General features: G+C 41.8%; 1 protein-coding gene across 1 annotated transcript in view; it reads left to right on the top strand.

The window, feature by feature from the left end:
• The first annotated feature begins 2,637 nt into the window (after positions 1-2,637).
• Positions 2,638-26,208, top strand: part of LOC102010563 (chromosome unknown open reading frame, human C11orf70) — a 30,424-nt gene continuing 6,853 nt past the window's right edge. The window contains exons 1-5 of the mRNA XM_005377970.2: positions 2,638-2,796; positions 2,869-2,950; positions 10,384-10,459; positions 22,317-22,483; positions 25,702-25,874. Of these exons, the coding sequence (XP_005378027.1) occupies positions 2,648-2,796; positions 2,869-2,950; positions 10,384-10,459; positions 22,317-22,483; positions 25,702-25,874 (647 nt within the window). The 5' untranslated portion in view covers positions 2,638-2,647. The remainder of the gene's footprint in view (positions 2,797-2,868; positions 2,951-10,383; positions 10,460-22,316; positions 22,484-25,701; positions 25,875-26,208) is intronic.

A 26,208-nucleotide genomic window follows, 5' to 3' on the forward strand; every position in this document is an offset into this window, starting at 1 on the left:
TGGGGAAAAAGGAACCCTACTCCACTGCTGGTAGGAGTGTAGATAGGTGAAACCACTGTAGAAATCAGTTTGAGGATTCCTCACAAAACTAGAATTAGAAGCCACATTTAATCCAGCTATTCCCCTTCTGGGTATTTTCCCAGAAGAATTAAAAACATGATACCACAGCAATGTAGCAGCACAATTTGTAATAGTTAGGTCTTGGAAACTACCCAAATGCCCATCAACTGAGGCATGCTTTAAAAAGATCTATTTTTATACAATGGCGTATTACTTAACTATTAAAAAGATAAACTCAAGGCTTTTGTAGGTAAATGCATGCAACTAGATACCATACTCATTAGTGGAATAAATCAGACCCGAATGTGTAAACATCATATTGTCTCCCTGGTGTAGGAACCTGAAAGAGTGAGTAAAACCCAAAATGTACAATAGACGATGTGATATGAAAGGGAAAAAAATTGGTCAAAGAAAGGAGCAACTGGGACCCTGTCTCAAAATAAAAAATAGAAATAAAAGGCTGAATATAGCTCAGTGATAGATTGTCCCTGGGTTTGATTTCTCAGTAGAATCCCACATATATATGATTAAATACAGCATGGTTTCTCTTACAAGAGAAACCTAAAATATAAATAAAGAGCAAAGTAAAAGATAATAGGAAATAGGGAGAGATTTTTTTGCAAAAGGGAAGGGAACCAAGAGATGGGGGAAAGGAAGAAAAGGGGAGAAGAATGAAGTAAGAATGAAGATGTGTCATGTACACGTACCAACTCCCCACAAGGAATGTATCACTGTGTACTGCAAACACATACTCATAAAATTGGGGGGAAAAATAAATTTTGAGACAAGAACTTACTAAATTGCTAAATTGCCCAGGCTGGCCAACTTGCAATCCTCCTCCTTCAACCTCCCAGAATGCTGGGATTAGGGATGTGTCCCACCCCACCTAGCCAGATAGCTACGATTTTGTTGGGTTTCTTTTGGGTTTTTATTTTGTTTTGTTTTGTTTTGTTTTTCCAGTACCGGGAATCGAACTCACGACCTCGCACTTGCCAGGCAGGTGCTGTGCCCCTGAGCTAAATCCCCAGCTGATAGCTACAATTTTGAAAGACTGACAATACTGTGTTGGCAAGACTGTTGAACAACTAGAAATCTTTTTTTAATTAATTAAGCTTATTGGTACATTTTAAGAATACAGAATGATCACATTCATTATAGGGAATTTGCACGTCTACATGATATATCTTAATTGTGCTCCCCCATTTTCTTCCCCTCCCTTCAACCCCTCTTCCCCTCCTGATTTACAAAATCTGTTTCCATCTTTTCCTTCCTTCCTCATTTTTTGTTTTCCCTTCCTTTCCTCCTCCCCCTCCCCCCTGCCCCTCCCCATTTGAACATTTTCTTCCTATTCACAATATCTAAACAACTGGAAATCATACATTGCTGGTTGAGGTGTAAGGAAAAAATTTTGACAGCATGCAGCAAAACTAGATATGTTTATACTGTACAACTGAGGAATTCCCGTCCTGGGTGTACTTGCAAGTGGAAGGAGTCCACGAGTCCATCAAAAGATGTGCTCAGGAGTGAGGGAAGGTCCTCAAAAAAAAACAAAAAAAAAAAGCACACAGGAATGTTCATAGCCTTAAATTAGAACTAACCCTCAATGAGTCCTTGATTGGTCAATACTGCATGTCTCTGTTTTCATGAGAAACCACTTTGAAGATATCGATATGTAATACAACAAGCATTGTTAATTTCCTACCAGTTTGTAACGCTGTATTGTCTGTACTGTTCTTTTGCTATTTTGTAAAAGGTTGTCTGTTAATGTTTTCCTCCTTTTATTTTTAAAATTAAAAAAAAAAAAGAAATAACCCAAAAGGTTGAAGTGCAGTACACCAACGTAATGGAATATTAAATAAGGAGAACAGCGGTACTCTGTGTGCATGTGGGTCTTGTCTCTCTCTGACCTGCTGCTGCTGCTGGTAGGAAATAACCAAGACCGGTTCTTAACGGTGAAAAGAAAAGGGGGAGAAAGGTTATCCCCTGCTGAAGCCCTGATGTGCTACCATCAGACACAAAAACGACAGAAACTATAGACAGAAACAATTTTCAACAGGAAATAATTATTTCACAGTAAACACCATGTTGTCATGTAGTGTGTATCTTTACAACCTTCAGATGTTACTTTTTTATTTATTTTAGGAGGGTGTACTGGCTTATGCCACTGAGCTATATCCCCGGCCTTCAGCTGTTACTTTTAAAGAAGGAAAAAAGCCAGATAGCAGAACAACATTTTCCAAGTAGTCTCACAGGCACTCGTCTTCCAACACATATAAAGGTAATTACTTCGAAATCGTCTTTATTCGAAAACGCCTGCGCCGTCAAACTGGTAATGGCATGAGACTGCAGCGTCGCAGACCACGCTGAATAACGATCATGAAGAGGTAGTGACAAGTATCAGCCGGCAATTTCCTCTGTCCGCAAACCCTCGCTCTGCAGCCGCTGGACAGCCAGGGGTCTGGGCCACGCGAGACCCCGCCCGCAGCCCCGCCCTGTGGCCGCGCGGGGACCCGTCGGACGGACGGTAGCCCCGCCCATCGTAGCCCCGCCCCGGAAGTGCGCCCGCCGCGAGCGCGGCCCCGTCTCTATGGAAACGGTCCGCCCCCTGGCGCGCGCCGCGAGCACCATGGCTGCCGGGGAGCCAGGCCCTCCGGGCGGTTACTCCTTCAGGTTCCTGCCTCAGAAAACCTTCCCGTCTCTGAGCGCCCCGGAGACCACCAGCCGGCTGCGCCAGTGGTGAGGGCGAGGGCCGGGCGGGGGAGGCGGGGCGGGGCGCGCCGGCCCGCGCTGACCGCCTCCTCCCGCCAGGTCCATGCTGGGCAGGGTGACGGCGCAGGCGTTCGGCTTCGACCGCACCTTCCGCGCGCACCGGAGGGACGACTTCGCGCTGGTGGGTGTCCCCGCCCCGGGGCGTGTGCGTCCGCAGGGAGCCCGCGTTCGCCCTGGCCGGGAACTTGCCTCGCTCTGCTTTTGTTTTCGTAACAGTCTCGCTGCCGAGGTCAGCGTGGCCTGCAGCTCAGACTCGCGGAGATCCTCCTCCCTCGGCCTCCTCCTAGGGAGCGGGGTGCGCCAGCCAGCACGCCCGGCCGTAGATGTGTTCTGCATTTCATTTATTCCGGTTTTTTTGTTGTTCTTTTGGGGGGTGTTTTGGTGCCAGGAATCGAACTCAGGACCTTGTCCTAGCCATGGTTTTGTTTTTGGTTTTTTGTCTTTTTGAGACAGGGTCTCGCTACGCGATTCAGGCTGGCCTTGAACTCACTTTGTAGCCCAGGCTGGTCTCGAACTCGATTTCATTTATTTTGTTCCTACTTTTAGATCCTACCTTAAAGGAGAACTTCCCAGTTCTCGAAGTGGTTTTTGTTTGTTTGTTTTTTAATCTTTTTGAGACAGAGTCTTGCTGTGCAGTCCAGGCTGGCCTTGAACTCACTTTGTAGCTCAGGCTGGTCTCAAACTGACAGAGATGCTCCTGCCTCAGCCTCCCGAGTGCCGGGATTACAGGCGTCCGCCACCACGCCCGGCTTTCTGTTTTTTTTTTTTTTAATAGGCACTTCTTATTTTTAATATTATTACCCAGCTTTATCACTGGCTTTATTCAGCAGGGTTAGGACCAGATTGTTTTTGGTTATTTCTCAAAGTCACATCCACCCTGGGAACTGGACTTCAGGCTCTACTGGAATTCTGAATAAAAAATTCCCTAAAAAAGTTTTAAATAATGGCATAGTGATTAGGAAAGGTAAATCTTTAGCTAGACATAATTTGAACGGAGTAATGCTCACTCCAGAAGTGTTTTGTGTGCTCCTTAAAATCATTACTTTTAAACCTTTTTTTCCCTCCTCTCTCACCCCTCAGTCAATTTGGAAATAATTTTAGGATTTGTGAAATTATCTTCATTTTTCTGCCGATCATGTCCTGTAAGCATGGACTTCAGTTTATACAGTAGTCGGCATAATTTACTGTTTCTCCAACACTGAGGGCCTATGAAATGCTCTAAATTTCCTCAGGTGCTGGGGAGAGGACAAAAAACAAAGCAAGAGTCCCTGCTCTCAGGGATCTTAGGGGCCCTTGGCAACATTGCCAATAAACCGAAAAAATCAGATCCCTACCAGTGCAGTAAGAAGGGATAGAGAAAAGGAAGTCAGGTTGTGTCACAGTTCTGGAAACCTGAAATTGAAGCTCAAACGACTGGTATAGGTCCCTTATCCTTCCAAACCTTTGCCTCTTCTAGCTGGTGATTGCCGGTAATCCTTTATAGCTTTTGGTTCCATCTGCAGCACTAATAGCTACCTCTGCCTAGGTCGCATAGGACTTTCTCACATCTGTGTCTATGTCTCTTCTGTACTGAAGGATCTAGTCATGTGGAATTAAGCCCTCCCTCACTCCAGCATGACCTTGTTTTAACATCTGTGATGACCCTGTCTTCATCTAACATCACTCTCCGTTTCCGAAAGGACATGGGTTTTGAGGGGACACTTTTTCAACCTGTAATACAAGATAACTTGGTTAAATATCTACATCCCTTTTCCTGAGATAGTTTATAATGTCATTAGAATGTAATACTCTTAATGGCATTTCTTAAATACTCATGTTTAGATTTTCATAGTTTCTTTTTTTTTTTTTTTTTTTTTTTTTCTGGTACCGGGAATCAAACTCACGACCTTGAGCTTGCCAGCAGGCGCTTTTGCCGCTGAGCTAAATCCCCAGCCCCTAGATTTTCATAGTTTCTTATAATTTTCATTTATACCAGTACTGGCTCTCAATTTTTTTTAATTTTTTAAAATTTTTTTTGGAAAAAGGTGATCTAGGGCTGGGGATATAGTTCAGTGGCATAAGCACCTGCCTGGCAAGTGCAAGGGCCTGAGTTCAATTCCCAGTACCAAAAAAATTGAAAAAGATGATCCATATTTTAACTCACTGAATTTTAGAGTGCTGTAAAAATTTTCAGGATTATTCATTAAGGGTTGGACTACTTATTGTATCCCACATTCCAGCTTACAAGCCTGTACAGTTTAGAAAGCTAAAAATGTTTTTTAAAAAAAGTCTCTACAACACAGTAAACAGTGGGCGATATAGCAGATGTCCTAGATGTAGGGGAAACACCCCCCGGCCAAGGGACTTTGGATGTTGGGGGCGTATTTTCACAGAGCAGGGTATTGAAGGGTGGTTTCTGTTTTCAGTTGGTCAGTACAGAGTTCTTTAACATTCCAGGAGTCATCCATAAAGCACAGCAGGTTTCTACACTTCCAGGCAGTACTTTTCCAGTTTTAAAGCTTTATGTTTATCCTTTTTACTTCCACAAAACAATGTCATTCCACATTTTAATACCAAAAAAAGGCTATTATTTTTACTCATGCAGCTTACTTAGATGGAAATAAAGCATGTGTCTAACAGTATGCCCCAGAAGATGATTTATTTTTATGTTAATGAGTCTTTAATTTTTTTTTTTTTTTTTTTTTGAGCCAAGTCAAATGTTCCTCCTGCTTCCAGCCTTTGTAGTGGCTGGGACTACAGGCACACCATCATCTCAGGCTCAAAGTTAATAAGTCATTAGGGCCCCTCGTTGACTTCCTTGCAGAAAAACAGAGATTCTAGCACTATGTTCACATGGTCGTATGCTTTTGAAATTTTTCAAAAATAAGTTGTTTTGTTTTCCTGGAGTAGTTCAAGTTGTATAAGCCTAAGGCCTTCTAAAGTCTGGATCCATCCTTCATTTGACCTCTAATTAGCTATCTGGGTTCAAATTCTACCTCTGGTACTTACAAGGCATGTGACATTAGCGATTTAACCTTCGTCAGCCTCCCTTTACCTTTCCACAAAGTGGTCACAGCACTTAGCATTTAATAGGTGTAAGTTTGGTGTTTGATCCCCATTTTCTTAGAAAACTGAAACTCAGAAAAGTTAAGTAGCCGGGGTGATAGCACATATCTGTAATCCCAGCACTCAGGAGACTGAGGCAGGAGGATTGTTGCGAGTTTGAGGGCAGCCTGGGTTATAAATTGAGCTCAAGGCCAGCCTGAACTATATAGTGAGACCTGTCTCAAAAATACAAAAAAAAAGGATACCTAAGCAACAGAGTTTTGATTCCAAATTCCCTGCTGGTTTTGTTTTATTGTTGTTTGTTAGTTTGTTTTTCCACTGCTAGGGTTCAAAACCAGAGCCTTCATGCTAAGCTGTATCCCCAGCTGTTCTTTGTTTTTTATTTTGAGACATGGCCTCCCTAAATCTCTATGTTGCCAAAGCTAGACAAACTGTAACCCTCTTGCTTCAGCCTTCCGGATTGCAGGATAGGCCGCCACACCCAGCTTCCCTGCTGTTTCCGCTGCGTGCACTCATAACTAAACAAAAGCTATTGCTTAAACCAGAATTGCAGATTTTTAATTTTCTTTCAACTAAAAAGCTATGTTCCAAAGGTTTATTTGTGAGGGAGTAAATGAAAGGAAGGAAGCATTTATACAGCAAACATTTCTTTTGTTTCACCATTTGTGCAGATGAATACACCCTGTTAAAGAGGAAAAGTAAAAACAAAAACAAAAATTGCATGCAGAGTGAGAAACAATGACATTGCCCTAGGCCCGAGACACTTTGGTGACACAAAAAAAGAAAGTAATCAATTTTTAAAATAAATCTTTAAATATTTCCGTAGTCACCATATTTTTGATCACCAAAAGTGACCATTTTTGATGAAGGTGGTCTGAGAAGGATTTAACAAAAGACAAGATTTTTTTTTTTTTTAGGATTTTAAAATTTGTTTTAGATTTTTTTAATTTTAAAGAGAAAAAAATTGCAAAACAAGGTAACAGGATGGTAACAATGATTAATACATTACATATTGTTATCTAGTTACTCAGATTACAAGATAGAGGCATTTAATTGTCCAAACCATACTAGCACAAACTTCTTTTCAATGAACCAAGAGAAATTAGTAGTATAACTACCATAACTATCTAAAAGCCAAGATTCTTGAACTAGGAGATGAAAAATAAGGAGTTTGTCAGGCAAAATTGCAGGATGGTGGTGAGATAGTTGGGGTACTCTTTTAGAAGTACTTCTCTGCCACAAAAGCAGTTTGGGCTTTAGCCAAACAAGGAGACCCTGAGAGATCTTATAGAAGACTGTAAACAATGGAAATGTGACTTAGTGGCAGAGTAGTTGCCTAGCATACACAGCACACTGGATTTGACTGCTGGGACCATAAATATAAGTAAAACATTGAGCTCACTTTGGCGGAAGTGTGGAGTGGATTAGAAGCATGAAACCGTCATCTAGGCCACTGGGGCAAACCTCTGGCATGTGTGGTGCAGCGTATCATTGAAAGCTCTAGAAGATTGGCCGTTAATGATCTAGACAGTGTATGGTGATGTCCTGAGTTCAGACACCTGAAGAGCCAGCCTGGAAGGCGTTTAGGAGAGAGGCTTAAGGACTAGTAAGATACTGAGCAAAGGACAGAGGAACTCTTGTGCTGAATAAAGCTACAAATAAGATTCTACCTGAGTGCGATGGCGCCAATCTGTAATCCCAGATGTGGGGAGGATGAGGCAGGAGGGTTACAAATTGAAGGCCAGCCTGGGCAATTTAGCAAGACCTATCTCAAATTAAAATAAGAAAAAGGGCTGAGGATGTAGCTCAGTGGTACAGAGGTTGCCTGACGGATCAGACTGAGTTCAGTCTACAGTTAACACACACGGACAGATGAAAATTTTTTCACTTGACTACAGGTCTAGTTTAGCTCCTGCTCCCATCTGATCATTCTTCCTCCTCCTGTGTACCTTACTTTCCCTTAGCGGAACACAGTCCTTTTTCACCTTACAGCCATCGCACCATTCTCTCCGCCTTATAGAGTGGTCTTTTCAGTGGCATGTTGAACTCCGCTCGGGACAGCTAGGATGCTACATTCTCAGTAATCTTTCTTTGCTGGGTGTTAAAATCGTTAGCAATTTAAAGTCCATGATGGAAATTGGCAGATGCTAGCCAGGTACAGTGAAATAGGCGTAGGCATGGTGAAGCTGACCATGAACTCTATGAACCGCAGGGTGTCCTCGAACTCACAGAGATCCTCCTGCTTCAGCCTCACAAGTGTAGGGATTACAGGCTTGTGCCACCATGCTCGACACGATTTTTTCTATGAATTGTTCTTTACTGTTTAAATGGTTACAATAAGTATTATTTTTCAATATTCTCTTCAAGTAATCACTCTCTTCCTAAGATTCTGGAAGGAGGAATCTAAGGTATCTATCTCAATTCTCTATCACTTATTCGTCTGTATCTGGCTTGTTTCCTTCACTTAAATAAAAGTACTCTTGCCTTCCTAATCCCGAAATCCAGTGAACACCGCGTTTGCTCTCGTGGAGTTTAAAGACTGAAAAAGGAGACAGTAATATACCGTATTACAAAGGAGTGGGCCGGGGGTATAGCTCAGCGGCACAAGTGCCTGCCTGGCAAGTGCAAGGTTCTGAGTTCGATTCCTGGTACTGAAAAGGAAAGGAGTACCAGCTGCTATCCATGTACATAATAGGCAATATTAATCTAATGGTGTTCAGAAAAAAAGGTTAATGGAGAAAAAAGCATTTAGGTCTAGACCTGAAAGGTGAGCAGGAGTTAATTGGGCAGAGGGGTGTACTGATTAGTGCTTAACAGTTCATCCCCTTCTTCTCCCTAAAGCCCGGACATATCTGGGTCATTTATATTTCTTTGACTGCCCTTAAACTTGAGCATCTTTTCATAAGTTTATGGACAGTTTTTTACATGCCCGTTGGTAGTATTTGAGCAGCTTTAAGTCAGTTTTCAGTTTTTCTTATTGAGCTTTTTTTAGCCATTGGAAGTGTCAGATCACCCTCTTTATAATATTTGTTACTGTTCTTTAAATCAGTCTATTGTTCTTATTACTCCTCATGGGTATTGTGTTTTGTGGCTGCCCAGAAGTTTTTGAACATCCATGTGACCTGGGGTAATTCGTAAACTGTGGGGTTTTGTTTTTTGGAAAGTGGAGAAAACACAAAGTAACTCAAGGTATTCCCTTATATTCAGAACATAAGACACTGGGCTGGGCTGGAGGCTTATATCTGGCAGAGCAAATACTAAGCATACGTGAGGTCCCAGATTCAGTCCACAGCAACAAACATGAAACAGAAGTCTGGGACAGGTTTACCAACCAGACTGGTCAGTTCAAGACAGGTTTTGAGCCTAGGTATAGGGACATATGCCTGTAGCCCCAGCTACTTGGGAGGCTGAGGCAGGAAGACTGCAAATGCAAGGTCAGGCAAAGCACTTACTAATACCTTGTCTCAAAAGTTTTTTTTAAAAGGGCAGGCATGGAGGCGAATATCTGTAATCCCAGCAATCCGGGAAACTGAGGGTGGAAGATCCCAAGTTTTGAGCCCAGTGTGGGCAATTTCATGACTGAGATCCTTATCAAAAAAAAATTTTAAAGGGGCTAGAGATACCACTCAATGCAAAGGTCCTGGGTTGAATCCCCAGGATGAATGAATGAGTGAATGAGTGGCTTTGTGAGCAATTTAAAGGAAGGCCCCAGAGAGCCCATGTCAGTGGCAGAGGTGGTAGCAGAGGCGTCCAGTTTTCCGGCTGCGTAGTCTCGGCATAGCAGTGGCGTTGGTTGAAAGGGATGATGATAATGTCTATGGCCGTAGCAGCCTAAATGCCTTGACCTTAGAAGTCAGGTAGAGTTGGGCCTAGCTAGTTCCTGGATGAAGAAGAAAGTGATAATGACCCCCTAGTTTTGATGGGGCTGCAGAAGAGTGGAATCTCCTCAGCAGGGGAGTTCTCCTCATGCTTTTGTTTCGTTCCCACAGTTCAGCCTTGAGCCTGATGTTCTCCACTTCCTGAAAACTTTCGGACGCCTGAGATGCTTTTAATAAACTTTCCATTTGCTGCTAGTACTTGCAACTAAAACTCTTCACCGCTGTGTTGGCTTTGCCATATAGAAAGCTTTCATTTTCAGCAAGCAAAGCTATTCCTGCTCTATTCCTGTTGGGTAGAATTGAATTGATGGTTACTTTTAGACCTAATGTATAAATGGTTATTATGGTGATTAATTCATAAAATAAGAGGAATGAAAGTTTTCAAACATATAATCTAATTTTACTGTAAATTATTATTTTTATTTGTTAAATTAAGTCCCAAAAACCTTACTTAGTGTTCACACTTCAGGTTCCAACTTGAATGTAATAAAGCTGCTTTTACTAGACATTTTACCAATTTACAGTTGTCTTTTGAAATTTAAATGAGATTTTACTAGTTATTTTAGAAGTTGATTTATATTGTGATTTATAATAACCTATCTAACATGTTCCCCTCCAATTTGTATTTTAGGCTTTTTTCAAAGACCCAAATGTTATTCCAAATTTGCAGTTACTTTCAGATTCTTCTGGACAGTGGATGACATTAGGTAAATAAAATTAATTTTCATGTTTTCAGATGACTGTCTTGCTATTATGGAAAACTTTGCCTTAGACATTTTCATTTTTAAAAATACTAATTGTGGCTGGATGCAGTGGTGCCTATAATCCCACTGCTTGTAAGCCTAAGGCAGAAGAAAGCCAGGCTTGAGACCAGCCTGGGCAACATAGTGAGACCCTGTCTCAAAAAACATAAAGGTTGTGGCTGAGCCTAGTGCTAGAGCATTCAGCAAGCATGGGGCAGTCCCTGGATTTAATTCCTAGTACCATAACAGTTTCTTTTTCCGGTACCAGGAATTGAACTCACGACCTTGCGCTTACCAGGCAGGCGCTGTGCCGCTGAGCTAAATTCCCAGCTCAACAGTTTTAATACAAATTATGAATGATGATTTGTCGATTTGACACATCAAGATTAAGTTTTATTTTGTGCCAAGTCTGCCCTTCATATCTCTCCTGGTAGTCTACTTCTGTTGTTCTGATTTAGCCCACAAGAGCAGTTTCTCTCTGTCTGCCTATTATTTCATTTTGTTCTGGAATACTAGAGATTGAGCCAAGGGCGTTTGAATCCACCAAACTGCATCCCCAGCCTTTTTTTAATTTTTCATTTTAAGACAGGGTCTCACTAAGTTGCCCAGGCTGGGCTCAACTTGCAGTCCTCCTACCTCAGCCTCTCAGAGTGCTGGGATCACAGGTGTGCACCACCACACCCAACTCACACTTTTGTTTTTTAATCTTTTTGAGACAGGGTCTCACTGTACAATTCAGGCTGGCCTTGAGCTCACTTTGCAGCCCAGGCTGGTCTCCAACTTGCAACGATCCTCCTGCCTCAGCCTCGCAAGTGCTGGGATTATAAGCATGCACCACAATGCCAGCTAACTTTTTGTTAATTTAGAAGGTATTTGTTTTGCTCATTCCATGTACTTTGCTAGGTAAAAGGAACATTACGGTAGGAGAAAACCTGTAGTCCAGCAACTTGTTGGTATATTAAAGTGTGTGTGCGTGTGCATGTGTGTGTTATAATTGCGTATTACCAGTTCTACTGTAGAAGTTAGAGTGTGAAGAGAGTGGACTGGTCAATTCTAAATAGAGGGAAAAGATCAAGAAATTATCCACTAATACGTGAACACTTGGGCAAAATCTCAGTTTCCTTGAGGACATGTATGTCTGACACATGAATCAGCTGCCATGGAACTTTTAAAAATAAGATACTAAATCATGGAGTGTCCTAAATTCTCAGAAGGAGAACTTTGCATTGATAGCATCTTCATAATCCATTGAAACACAGCAGGCTATGTTCTGTTTGTAGCCTTAAGAAGTATTTCAAACAAATCTGAATGTGTAAAATAAGAGTTGATTCCCCTAAAAAACAAAGAAAGAAAGAAAGAACGAAAGAAAGAGACAGCTATAAAATTTAAGAGAAAAAATATCCAATTAATAGCATTCATTTGTATATCTTAACTGTCAGGTGAAAAAAAATTAGATTTAGTAAAAGACTATTTTGAAAACAAAAACATGAGCACTGTATTTTAAATTTAGGGTTGAAGTCTCAACAATAGAACAAATGAAAGCATCGTTCCATTTAGAAGAAAAAGCTGGTTGATGATATGCATTTGTGCCAAGAAAATGCAAATTGATGTGAAATTAGATGTTCTTGTTGGGTGGTCTTTTAGTAAGTTATCACGTTGTGTTTTCATGGAGTTCTAGAAGCCTTAACACAAATACATCTTTTCTTAAAGTATTAGTCACGAACAAGATTACAAATAGTTCATGATGTTAGACTAAGCAGGTCAGATTTTATTGCTTTGGGCTGGAGACTACTGTAAAATTTGTAGCACAAAAAGCCGGTATAGCATGATCTTTGAAACTGCTTACAAAATTAAACCAAGTATCTGAGCACAAATGTATTTGCCAACTCACATTCTGAGAAGAGAATAGTCAGAACCATGTACCGTAGTGTTTATAACCATATTTACAATGCCAGGCGTGGTGGCACACCCCTGTAATCCCAGCACTCAGAAGGCTGAGGCAGGAGGATCGTTGTGAGTTCGAGACCAGCCTGGGCCCACAAAGTGAGCTCAAGGCCAGCCTGAACTGCATAGTGAGACCCTGTCTCAAAAAGACGAAAAAAAAAAAAAGCATATTTACAGTAACTTCAGTCACTCTATTTGAAAAAAGTGAGGTTCACTGAAAAAAGTGTTCCGTCTTCGCCCATATTGGTACATACTTCACAAAATAGCACTGACTTTCTTGTAGTTTTTAAATAAGCATTGCAAAAAGAGAGGCTCTAAAGTCCCACCTGTGCCTGACACGATCAATTCGAAGTACTCTGAGAAACAGGACAGAGGACCAGCACTCCACTTCAGAAGCAGCAGAGTTCTACAAGAACTCTTCCATTCACTTGTCTTGATCTCTTTCTTTTTCCTCTGGATAAATTGGTCAGTTTTCCTCCAGATTTCCTCTGGGGACCTTTATAAGCCAAAGAATCCGCTGTTAAAACCAGGAAAGAGACATTCTTGTGAAAGTGGACCATTCTAGGGAAAGTAATGATGGAGGCACACACCTTTCATCCCAGCACTAGAAGGCTGAGACAGGAGGATCACCAGTTCAAGCTCAACCTGGGCAACTACCAATGTAGCAAGACCCTGTCTCAAAATAAGAAAATTTTTAAAAGGTTGAGGATGTAGCTTAATGTGAAGGCCCTGGGTTCAATCCCCAGTGCTGAGAGGAAAAAAAGGAAAAGAAAGAAAAAAATGATAGAACCGCCTGTGCTACCAGCTGTACCGGCTACCTGAGCGAGTTTAGTGCTGCTTCATCTTCTCAGCGCGGTGCTGTGGTCCCCCTCACCATACGCACTTTGCCTTTTTCGGAGAATGTATAACAGATGCTTCCTGTGTACATGCTCAGCTGAGGGCATCATGCACCTTCTTTAATTCTGAGAGAGAGATCATGCCAGTATTTTACAGATGAGGACTAGGCACATAAGCTAAGTCGTTTGTACAGGGTAACAGAGCGGGCAGGGTAGCACTGAGATTGAAATGCAGGCTCCAGAATTCAAGGCCTTGTCTACGACATGGTCTTCCCTCTGTCACTTCCATGTCGATGAGGTTGTCAAAACACAACATTTCATAAAAAGGGGGTACCTAGGATGTTATACATGCTGTCATTTTAGGGGAGAAAAGTCATGAGTTCTTAACTTTCTGTGTGTGGTCAGAGTGACGCATTACATATTGGTATGGTTTATATCAAGAATGTCGCCCTCGGGGGGCTGGGGATTTGGCTCAGCGGGACCGCGTCTGCCTGGTAAGTGCAAGGTCGTGAGTTCGATCCCCGGCTCCGGAAAAAAGACCAAGAAAAAAAAAGAATGTCCCCCTCGGGCTTCTGGCAGATGATTGGCTGTCAGGTGGGGTCTGGTTAGAGGCAGGTGGCTGGGGACATAACCTGGAAGGGCGCGGTGCCTCCCTCCTCTCTCCGCTTCTGACCACCATGATGTGAGCAGCTGTCCTCCACCACGCCGCTCCGCCTTGCTGACTCTGCCCAGGGCCAGCAGAGCATGAACAGTGACCATGAGCAACATCAGTCTCTCCGCTTTAAATTGAGGGCGTCAGGCGTTGTATCTCGGTGAGGAGAGTGACTGAGACGTACATCTTCCACGCACTGGTGACACGGTGTGACAGAATTCCTGCGGAAGTCAGTGGGCTGAGCTGTGCCCTCGCCCTGGATTCCTGTTTTAGCACTGTGATGCTATTTGGAGGTGGAACCTTTGGGAGATGATTCCGTCTAGACGAGGTCACAGAGGTAGGGCCCTCACAATGACATAAGTGCCCTTTTAATAAAAGGGGAAACACCAGCATGTGTGCCGTGGGAAGGCAGCCACCTGCTAGTAATGCAGGGCTCCGTCACTAGGAAGCGAATCATCTGGCACCTTGATCTTGGACTCCCCTGCCTCCAGAGCAGATTAATACATATTGTGGCACCAAGAAATACGGTGCTGTTATAACAGATACCTACAACATGGGCGTGGCTTAGGAACTAATTGGTGAGGATTGGAAGAGTTCTGAGGTGCATGTTGGGTGTATGGATATTAAGGGCAGCACTGGTGCCAGTTCTGAAACACAGTATTGGAAATGGGAAGAAAAGTGACCTTTGTTATAACACGGGAGAGAATTTGACTGAACAGTATTCCAGAGATGCATTACATATTGGTATGGTTTATATCAAGAATGTCACCCTCGGGGGGCTGGGGATTTGGCTCAGCAGCCAAATGGTAGAAGGTAGAGCTTGGAAGTGATGAAATCAAAGATTTAACTGAAACTTTTTTTTTGGAGACAGTCTATGTAGTCTAATAAGGATATGGTAAGGGGCTGGGGATTTAGCTCAGTGGCACAGCGCCTGCTGGCAAGCGCAAGGTCGTGAGTTTGATTCTCGGTACCAGAAAAAAAAAGGATATGGTAAAAAAAAAAAAAAAATTGATAAAGAGATCAAGGATGTGATTTACAGGTTTAAGAAGCCATTTCAGAGAACCTGGAAATTAGATATGGGATTGTACCATCAAAGACACTGCCAGTTGGAACTAAAAAGGCCAGGAAAAACTAGATGAGATGAAGGAAGACTGCGGGGCTTCTTAGGTCTTACAGCACTGAACCATAGAGCTATTCAGCTGTGAACGTGAGATATTCTTTAAGAAAATGGAAAAAAGAATCTGGAGGCAATCCATTCAGAGGTCATTAGAGCTACGCCCTGCCCTTTGACCGGCCACCCAACCGCCACACAGACCCTGAGAGACAAGGGTCTGTCCGAGGGGGGGGCCAGGGCGGCCCTGTGAAACCTTAGGGGTTGGCCTACTTGGACGAGAAGGGCTCTGCCCCACCTGGTAAAGGTGAGGCCATGACCCCAGGGGGTCCAGAAGACAGTACAGCGCTAGAAGGGGTTGTTTCCGAGCCATGCTCGGGTGTGGGCTTGCTTGGCGCTCATTTAATTCCTGCTTCTTCCTCTCTTCCTCCTCCCTCGAGTACAAATGAGTGTCCCACGTATGTTCCACCTGTAGTTCGGAAGCGTTGAGCGTGCCCCAGAGGAAGTGATGTGAATTGCATTGCCATTTTTCATCATCCAAAGCCTCCCGCCAATCCGCAAATAAGAGCTGGGATACACTTACGGAAGTACCAAGTTGCCCAGCGTCCATCCCTCGTCCTGCGGCCACCGCTCTCCGAAACTGTCGGGCTCCATGCTGCTCTTGTTCTTTCAGTGGTGCTCAGAGACACTCTCATCACCTATGGCTCCTTTCTGCTTTGGCTAATCCCCGAGATGCCTGTGCCTCTGAAGCAAAAGAGCTTCTCTTAGCAGCATAGCCTTTGGGATGCCAGATACTTACACAGTTCCTAGCTGCAGGCACCCTTATCTCCGCGCTAGCCCCCATCTAGGATCGTAACCTAGAGCAACAGGCCCAACAGGCCTGTAGATGGACAGCCGCAGCAGGAAGTACAGTCGGTCATCAGCAGTACTCTTCCGAAGCACAGCTGACTCTCAAGTCCGAGACCCAGCAAACGCATCTAGGGAAAGGGTACACAAAGGGCCAACATCTAGGTCTATAATCTCTTCAGGATTTGGAACAAAAGAACACCATCCCCTTACGTATGTGTGTTACATACGTTAAAGAGGGCTGGGCGTCATGTGGTGCGTGTCTGTACTCTGAAAATTGTGGGCTCCATAGTGAGACCCTGTCATAAAAGAGAGGGGAGGTGGTTTTATTGTCCTGGGGGTGCTGAAAGTATGACTTCACACATGCTAGGCAAGCAGTCTGTCACTGAGCTGCTTTTTTTTTAAACAAGGTCTTGCTGGGTGTGGTGGCGCACACCTGTAATCCTAGCACTCAGGAGGCTGAAACAGGAAAAAACAGGCTGAACCACTTGCTGTGAGTTGGAGGCCAGTCTGAACTTCATAGCAAGTCCCTGTCTCAAAAAAAAAGAAGGATCTTACTAAATTGCCTGGCCTAGCCTAAAGTATTGGTTGGCTTTCTGTAATTTAATAGAAGTTCTACTTAACAAAATGTCCGTGCCTGAAAGATAAATTCAGGAAGTAAGTACTGGTGATAAGACGAGGTGGAGAGTCGGAAGAACTAAAGCTGTGAGAGAAAAACAGCTGTTATTTTCATATTTCTGTAATTCTGAACTTGCAATAACTTGTGTAGGGCCTGGTTTGAAATGTACCTTGGATTGAAAACTACTTTTTGTAATAAACACTATAGCCGGTTGTGATGGTGCACGCCTCTAATTCCAGCACTTGGGAGGCTGGGGCAGGTGGATCAGTGAGTTCAAGGCCTGTCTGAACTACATAGTGAAACCTTGTCTCAAAAAATAAAACAAAACAAAACAAACCAACAAAAACACTATACATGAAATTACAAAGGATAAGATTTTCAATGAAAAGAAAATGTTTTCAAGACATCCTCAAGGACTTCACAAATACCCATTAATTAAATTTTTTTTAATTTTAAAGAAAAAGAGAAAACAACCACAAAACCCCAAATTCCAAAACTGTATGATAGGAGGGTAACAAAGATCAACACATTGCGTATTGTTATCTTTAAATTATTCATAGTTTGGGAGATCAGCATTTAATTGTCCAAAAAATATTAGCACAAACCTATCTTTTCAATGAACTAAGAGAAATTAGCAGCATAACTATCTTAACTTTTTTATACATACGTATATATTTTTTCCTTTTACTTTTCCCTTCCTTTTTTCCCATTCCCCTAAACCAGTTTCTCTTTCCTTTTGAAGTTTCTTCCCATTTTACAATATCTGTTGTACATTTTGGGTCACATTTAATCTTTCAGCTTTTCACACTAGGGAGATAATACAATGTTTACACATTTGTGTCTGGTTTATTTCACTTAAGACTCAAGTTGCATCCATTTACCTATAAAAGTCTTCAGTTTATCCTTCTTTATGGATGAGTAATACTTCATTATATAAAAAGACCATATTTTTTTAATCCATTCCTTGGTTGATGGGCATTTGGGTTGTTTCCAAGATCTAGCTATGACAAACTGTGCTGCTATAAATATGGGTGCATATATATCACTGTTGTACGATGTTTTTAATTCTTCTGGGAAGATACCCAGATGGGGAATAACTGGATCAAATGGGACCTCCAATCCCAGTTTTTTGAAGAATTTCCACACTGATTTCCACAGTTTACACTTCCACCAACAGTGGAGAAGAGTTCCTTTTTCACCACAGCCCCTCCAGCACTTCTTATGGGTTGATTTCTTGATGATGGCCATTTTTCCTGGGGTGAGATGGAATCTCGGTATTGTTTTAATTTGCATCTTCCAAATGACTGGTGATCCCGGTACTGGAAAAAACAAAACAACAACAAAAAAAAGGGGTGGTGATTTAGCTCAGTGGCACAGCACCTACCTGGCAAGCACAAGGTCATGAGTTCGATTCCTGGTACCAGAAAAAAAAAAAATAACTGGTCATGTTGAACATTTTATCATATGTTTACTTACTATTTGTATTTCTTCATCTAAAAAGTATATATTCATTTCTGATGCCCATTTTTGGATTGAGTCTTTAAATTTAGGAGGTCTGATTTTTTTTTTTTAGTCCTTCATATGTTCTCGATAGTAAACCTTTGTCTGAGGAACATCCAGTAAACAATTTTTCCCACATTGTGGGTTGTCTTTTCACTCTGTTGGTGGTTTTCTTGCTGTGAAAAAGCTTTTTAATAAGGTGAGATCCCAGTTGTTGATTCTTTGTAATAGTTCCTGTGCAATCAGGATTTTATTCACAGTCTTTGCCTACAGAAATGTCTTTAAGAGCTTTACCTATTCTATCTTCCAGTAGATTTAATGTTTCTGTCTTAATATTTAGATCTTTGACCCATTTTGAATTTAGTTTAGTGTATGGTGAAAGATACGGGTCCAATTTTAATTTTCAACATGTCAGAGCCAGTTTTTCCAGCACCATTTATTAAAGAGGCTATCTTTCTTCCACTGTATGTGTTTGACCCTTTTGTCAAATATAAGGTGGCTGAATATGTCTGGAGTTGTTTTTGTATCTTCTAGTCTGTTCCATTGATCTTTGGGTCTGTTTTTGGAGGTTTTTTTGTCAGTACCACACTGTTGTGACACCCCCTGCCTTGCCTTTGTTGCCCAGAATTGCCTTTGCTATTCTAGGTTTCTTCTGGTTCCAGATGAATTTTAGGATTGTTTTCTCTAATTGTATGAGATATGCTCTTGGATTTTTTATTGGAATTGCACTAAATCTGTCTAACACTTTTGGAAGTATGGCCATTTTTCCTGTATTGATTCTTCCTAAGTGGGCTATCTTTCCATTTTCTGATACCTGCTTCAGTTTCCTTTTTCAGAGTACTGTAGTTTCCAATGTAGAGATCTTTTACATCCTTTGTTAGATTGATTCCTAGGTATTTCGTTTTTTTTGGATGCTATTATGGAAGGGTTGTTTCACTAATTTCTCTCCTATTGAGATTGTTATTCATGTATAGGAGAGCTGTTGATTTTTGAGTGTTGACTTTGTATCCAGCTATCCTACTGAATTTGCTTATTAAATCTAGCAGTTTTTAATGGAGTTTTGGGAGTTTTCTATGTAGAGTATCATGTCACCTGCAAATAGTGATAATTTCACTTCTTCCTTTCCTAGCATTCCTTTTATTTCTTTCTCTTGTCTAATTGCTCTGGCTAAAGTTTCCAGGACTATGTTGAATAAAAATGAAGACAGTGAACATCCTTGTCTTGTTCTTGATTTTAGAGTGAAAGCTTTCAGTTTTGATCCATTTAGTGTGATGTTGGATGTTGGTTTGTCATAAATGGCTTTTATTAGATTGAGATAAAGACCATCTATTCTGATTTTCTATAGGGTTTTTATCATGAATGGGTGCTGGACTTTGTCAGAAGCTTTTTGCATCTGTTGAGATGATCATGTGGTTTTTGTCCTTGGCTGTATTAATGGGGTATATTGCACTTATTGATTTATGTATGTTGAAGCATCCCTATATCCCTGGTATGAGTCCCACTTGATCATGTGTATAATCTTCTTGATGACTTGCTGCATTGTTTGCCGGTATCTTACTGAAGATTTTTGTATGCATGTTCATTAGCAAGATTGGCCTGTAGATCTCTCTTGGTTGGGTCCTTCTTTGGTTTTGGTATAAGGCTAATGCTTGCTTCATACCAAAATGAATTTGGAAGTATTGCTTCACTTTCAATTTCATTAAGGAGTTTGAGCAGTACTGGTGTTAAGTCTTCTCTAAATTTCTTGTAAAATTCAGCAGTGAATCTGTCAGGGCCTGGGCCTTTCTTTGTTGGTAGCTTTTTAATTACATCTTTGATTTCATTGATTAATACTGTTTTATTTAGGATTTTTATATCTTTTTAACTGAACTTTGGTAATTTGTATGTGTCTAGGAATCTGTCCATTTCTTCTGCATTTTCCATCTTATTACAAGTTTTCAAAATAGGTGTAGATGATCTGGATTTCTGCAGGATCTGTTGTGCCTTCACCTTTTGCATTCCTAGTTGCATGAATTTGAGTCTTTTCTTACCTTTTTTGATAAGATTGGCCGAGGGTTTGTCAGTTTTCTTTAATCTTTCAAAGAACCAACTCTTCCGTTCATTGAATCTTTGTATTATTTTTCAGTCTCCAGTGCATTAATTTCTGTCCTGATCTTTATAATTTCTTCCCTCGTATGAGCTTTTTAGTCTGTTCTTTTTCTAGAAGTTTGAGCTTCGCCATTAAGCTGTTTATTTGTGCTTGCTCTATTTTCCTGATAGGAGTATTCACTGCTATAAATTTACCCCTTAGGACTGCTTTCATTGTGTCCCATAAGTTCTAGTATGTTGTACTGTCATTGTCACTTAATTGTAGACTCTCTCTAATTTCTTCTTTAAATTCATCGCTGACCCCTTGGTTGTTCAGGGGATGCTCTTTCATTTCCCTGTGTTTATGAAGTTCTTGTGGTTTCTTTTGCCATGTCCAGTTTCATTGCTCTGTGGTCTGATGATGTGCCTGGGATAATTTCCATTCCTTTGCATTTACTGAAGCATGTCCTGTGGGTAGTATGCGGTCTGTTTTAGAGAACGTCCCATGTGCAGCTGAGAAGAGTTTGTATTCTGATGCTGTAGGGGAGAACGCTCTGTAGACATCTACTAAGTCCATTTGTTCAAAAGTTTGGTTCAGTTCTATTATTTCATTGTTGACTTTTTATCTAGCTGATCATCTTTTTGTGACACTGGGTACTGAAATCGCCAATACAATTGTAGTAGTGCTTCTTTGATTTTTCATGCCCATTAATATTTGTTTTATATAACGGTGCACTGGTATTTGTTGCCTATATACTTATGATTGTTATCTCTTCCTCTTGGATTGTTGTCTTTACAAGAATATAGAGACCTTTATGTTTCTTAATCAGTCTGAGCTTGAAATTCACTTTGTCTGCAAATGGAATAGCTAGCTACCCCTGCTTTTCTCTGAGTTCCTGTTGCACGGCATATTGTTTTCCATCCTTTGACTTTCCTTTGACTTTCAGTCCATGAATTTCTTTTTCAATTGAATGTGTTTCTTGAATGCAGTATATTGTTGGATTATGCTATTTAAAATTTTTGTAGCTGGGTGTGGTGGTGCACGCCTGTAACCCCAGCACTTGGGAGGCTGAGGCAGAGGGATCGTTTTGAGTTCGAGACCAGCCTGGGCTACAAAGTGAGCTCAAGTCCAGCCTGAACTGCATAGCAAGACCCTGTCTCAAAAAGACAATAAATAAATAAATAAAATAAAATTTTTGTAATATGAATTCTAAAAACTGTAAGTTCAGATTCATATAAATTAATGTCTATGTTTTAATGGGCAATTCTGATAGGTACATTAAAAGTGGTCTAAACATCCCCTACTGCACACACACACACAAAAAGGTATTTCATTTTCAAATACTCTCTAATTATGTTCATCTAGTCCTAAAATGGTAAGATTTTGGTATAAACATTCAGTGATTAATTAAAATAAACTGCAAAAGCTGGGTGTAGTGGCATACACCTGTAATCCCAGCACTCGCTCAGGGTAAGGCAGGAGGATTTGCACAAGTTCAAGGCTAACCTGGGCTACACAGCCAGACCCTGTCAAAAAAAATAGTTGCAAAGCAAGAATTTAATAAAATCCCTAAAGTGTTTTTTAAATACAGTTGTGTGTTGCTTAACAGTGGACTACATGCTGAGAAATTCATCATCAGGTGATTTTCTTATGTGAACATAGAGTGTACTTGGCAAATCTGGGTGCTGTTGGCAGTTACTCAATGCGGCCTTTTGCTGTAATCAAGAGATAAAACAGTGAACATGAGACGTATGGAGGTTCTGCTGACCTAACACAGCCTAAATTTCTACAGTAAACTTTCATAAATAGAAGGAGTATATTCAAATGATGATAGAAAGTATAGTACAGTAAATATGTAAAAGAGTACAGCCATTTATTACCATCAAGTATTATGTACCGTACATAATTGTATGTGCTGTCCTTTTATGTGACTGCCAGTGTGGTAGGTTTGTTACAGCAGCATTTGCACAAACGTACGAGTAATGCATTGTACAGCAGTGCAATGTCACAACAGCTGCAACAACACGAGGCAATAGGACTTTTCAGCTCCCTTCCAGTCTTACAGGACCAGTGTGGTGTATCTAGCTGTCACTGACCAAAACATGTTAGACAGCACATGACTTCTGCAAAACAGACATCATACTTGGTTACTTCTTAGAACCTCCATAGTGATTTATTCTAGAAGTAATTGAGAATGTTAAATTAACTTTTATATCTCTCTTTATAAATAAATATCTTATTTTAGGAACTGAAGTGAAAAAAGTTGAAGCTACAAATGTTCCTTGCACACAGCTTTCAATGTCATTTTTTAATCGGTTATATGATGAAGATATTGTACGAGACACCGGACATATTGTTAAGTGCTTAGATTCTTTTTGTGATCCATTTCTCATTTCTGATGAGTTACGAAAAGTAAGTACAAAATTTTAATTTCTAATTCTTAAGTAGAATTTTATTTCAGGAAATGCGAAGTTGAATGAGCTTATATATAGTTTGATTTTAGTTAAATGAAGTGTATTTATATCTAACGTGAAATAATATAAATATTATATAATGACAATCTAACATTAATTTCTACTCTTTACCAAGGGATAGATACTACCATTCAGGAAGTATTTGCTTTAAGTCTCCCTTCTTTTCCTTTTGGGTACTACCAATTGCATCTCAGCTCTCTCTCTCCCTCTGCCCCTCTCCTTCCTCTTTTTCTCTGGCTGAAAAAACAAACAAACAAAAAAAGCAGTTTCCAGCTTTAGGCTGAGTCGGGCAGCAGTGCAGATTGTATTGGCATACTGTAACATAAGTGCTGATATTAATGTCAGTTCTTGACTACAGCTCAGATGGTTGACTCATCACCTATCGCCTCCCTGCTGCCCACAGGGTACACAGCCAGCAGTGTGCATGTGAGTGGAGAGGGAGAACATCTGTAGCCTGTGACTTTTAACATTCACTCCAAACAGTTTTTAAATTGTCTTTTTTAATTCCACAGCCCAGCCAGGCATGGTGGTACACGCCTGTAATTACAGCATGCACAAGGCTGAGGCAGGAGGATTGCTGCAAGTTCAAGGCTAGCCTTGGCTACATAGTGAGTTCAAGACCAGCCTAAACTACATAGCAAGACCCTGTCTTCAAAAAATCCAAAAAATTAAATTAAACTGCACAGCTTAATCAGTTCAGTACGTGAGAGTGCTCATGTTAAGAATGTGGTAACTATTCACTTCTAAGTGCTTTACTTGCCCTAGTGTTCGTATCTTCAGGTGGTCGCTATCATGGGCTTTACCAGCACATTGTTTTCTTACAGAGGGAAGGAGGGGAGTTAGAAAGTGGACGTGGACGTGTTACACTGGCACACCCAGAGAGCAGCACAGTAGGGGCTACTTCCCCTTACCCGTCTCTGTGGTATACACCCCGGCTTTCGGCACGTCATTATAAATAAGCTGTATGTGGATAAAACCGTAAAAAGTATTCTTTAAATACATCTTACCCGGTGACTTTGTGGTACATTTTCCTCGGCGGTTGTGAGTGGAATCAAGCCAGGTGTGATGGCACATGCCTACAGTCCCAGCACGTGGGAGGCTGAGGCAGAAGGACTATAAGTGTGAGGCCAGCCTGCGCTACATCACAAGACACTGTCTCAGAAATAACTAAATGTAATCAGTTCTCCTAATTAAATGGATTTCTTGCTTCTGGACAGTAATTCTTAGACAACTCCCATTGCTCCCTCCTTGTACTCATGTTAAGCGTGATGTACTATTTCTGTTTTGGTTTCAGGGCTTAGGGGGAGCCCAGGCCTCGCAAGTCCTAGTCCAGTCCTCTGCCACCGCGCGGTGTCCTTAGCCCCACCTCTTCCTTACTTTTCTTTTGAGATCGAGCTTGCTGATTCGTTCAGACTGGCACTGACTGTGGGACCCTCCTGGCCCGGCTCCTGAGAGGGCGGCGTTACGGCTGTGCACTGCCGTGCTCAGGTCCTGTGCGCAGTTCCGACAGCTTTCCCCTCTGAATTCTTTATACGGACAGAGCCCTCTTCCCACCATATTTCCTCACACTGTCTTTTATCATGCTGTTCTTATTGTGTCTATTTTATTGTTAATTATTTCACATTCTTTTAAAAGGTAAGTCTGGGGCTGGGAATGTAGCTCAGCAGCACAAACTTGAGGTCCTGAGTTTGATTCCTGGTACCTCCCCAAAAAAAGGTAAATAGAGGGTAAACGTTTCAATAAAGGGAATATAGCTTGTATTTGTTGGTTTGTTCGTGTCTCACTGTGTAGCCCAGGCTGGCCTCAAGCCCATGGCTCTCCTGGCTCGCCTCCCGAGTGCTGGGAGAGGTGTGCGCCACCACACCCAGCTGTATTCTTTACCTGTTACGGCTTACATATGTCACCTACAGTCATTAACCGAATCAGGTGTCCGCAGTGCCCAGCGGGATAAGAACCCTCACGTCAGACCTGGAGAAGCTTTTCTGAAGGGGTCAGTAAGGTCTCGGGAAGGAAGCGTGAGTGTAGACAGGCAATATGAAAAGTGGTCTTATTAGGAGATAGAAAAGGAGGGGTGAGTGTGAGGTTCTAGCACCTGAGCGGCCCAGAGGGACGCACCTGTGGGGGTTCAACAGTGACCCAACACTGTAACCCGAGCTGTCCAGCCAACCGAGACTAGAGAGTCCAGAGAGTCACTTGAACCCATGGGTTCAAGACCAGCCTAGTGGCGCAGCGCCTGCCTGGCAAGCATGAGGCCCTGGGTTCAATTCCTGGTACCAAAAAACAAAACTGAAAACAAAGACCAAAAAAAAAAAAAGGCCCCTAAAGACCAGCCAGGCAACTTAGTGAGATACCATCTCAAAAACAAACATGGTGAGAGGGCTTAGAAAAATGACCATAGCCTCTAGATAGAAACAAAGATGGGAGTTCTAGTATTTGATGTGACTTAATACCAAATTACTGCAGCACTAAAATAATCACTAAAAAGTAAGCCAGGCATGGTGGCCCAAACCTGTAATCTCAGCTATTTGGAAAGCTGAGACAAAAAGATGGCAAGTTTGAGAGCAGCCTGGGCAATTGAGTGAGACTATGTCAATATTTACAAACAGGGCTGGGGATATAGTTCAGTGCTTCCTGGATTCAGTCCCCGATACCAGGGGATGGGGACAGGGAGTGAAAAAAGAAAAACTTAGCCCTACTATGTTTTAAAATTTGATCTAAGCTGGGCGTAGTGGCACATGCCTGTAATCCCAGCATTTGGGAGGCTGAGGCAGGGGGATTGCTGCGAGTTCGAGGTCAGCTGGGTTACAAAGTGAGCTCAAGGCCAACCTGAACTGCATAGTGAGACCCTGTCTCAAAAATACAAAAACAAAAAAATCTAGGGCCTGGGGTTGTGGGTGAGTACTGAAGCACTTGCCTGGGTGTGATGCCTGTAGCAGCATACACATGGACACACACGAAGTCTGAGATTGGGGTGTGAGTGTAGCTCAGTGACCAGATGCTTGCTTAGAGGAGCAGAGCCCTAAGTCTGATCCCGAGCACCACAGAAATAAATAAATGATAGGTCTAAGATTATTTTTAAGTATGTATAGTAAGTTGGAACTTTAAAAATTTAGTACCTTGAGCTACATCACATTAATATGAATTTTATCATCTTAGGTTTTATTAGTGGAAGACTCAGAAAAATATGAAATATTCAGCAAACCAGACAGAGAGGAGTTCCTGTTTTGTCTCTTTAAACATCTTTGCCTTGGTGGATCCCTTTGTCAATATGAAGATGTGCTTAGCCCGTATCTGGAGACAGCAAAGCTTCTCTATAAGGATCTGGTGAGGTAATGTTACTAGCTCACGATGTGTAAATGTCTCGTTGGAGGAGCAAGCTGCTTAAGCACGGAGGAGTTACCCAGCATCTCCTGTGGTCATACTGACAACCGGAGCGTGTGGAGACAGCACTGTCCCCCTCCCGCTGCACCTCCTCCCTCTCTTGCGGGCCAGAAAGATCTCTAGATTTCCCTGACTCTGTCTCAGTTCTCAGTTCTTTCATTCTTCTTTATCTCTTCTTTCCTTCTTCAGAACTGTCACCTCCTCCTTCATTAGCAACTGCCTGTCTTCTAGGCCTCCCCCACCGGCCACCTCCTTTTAAACATCAAAGGAGCACAAGTTCCC

Source organism: Chinchilla lanigera, unplaced genomic scaffold, assembly GCF_000276665.1.
Source record: "Chinchilla lanigera isolate Chin_1 unplaced genomic scaffold, ChiLan1.0 scaffold00011, whole genome shotgun sequence".
NCBI classification, from domain to species: Eukaryota; Metazoa; Chordata; class Mammalia; order Rodentia; family Chinchillidae; genus Chinchilla; species Chinchilla lanigera.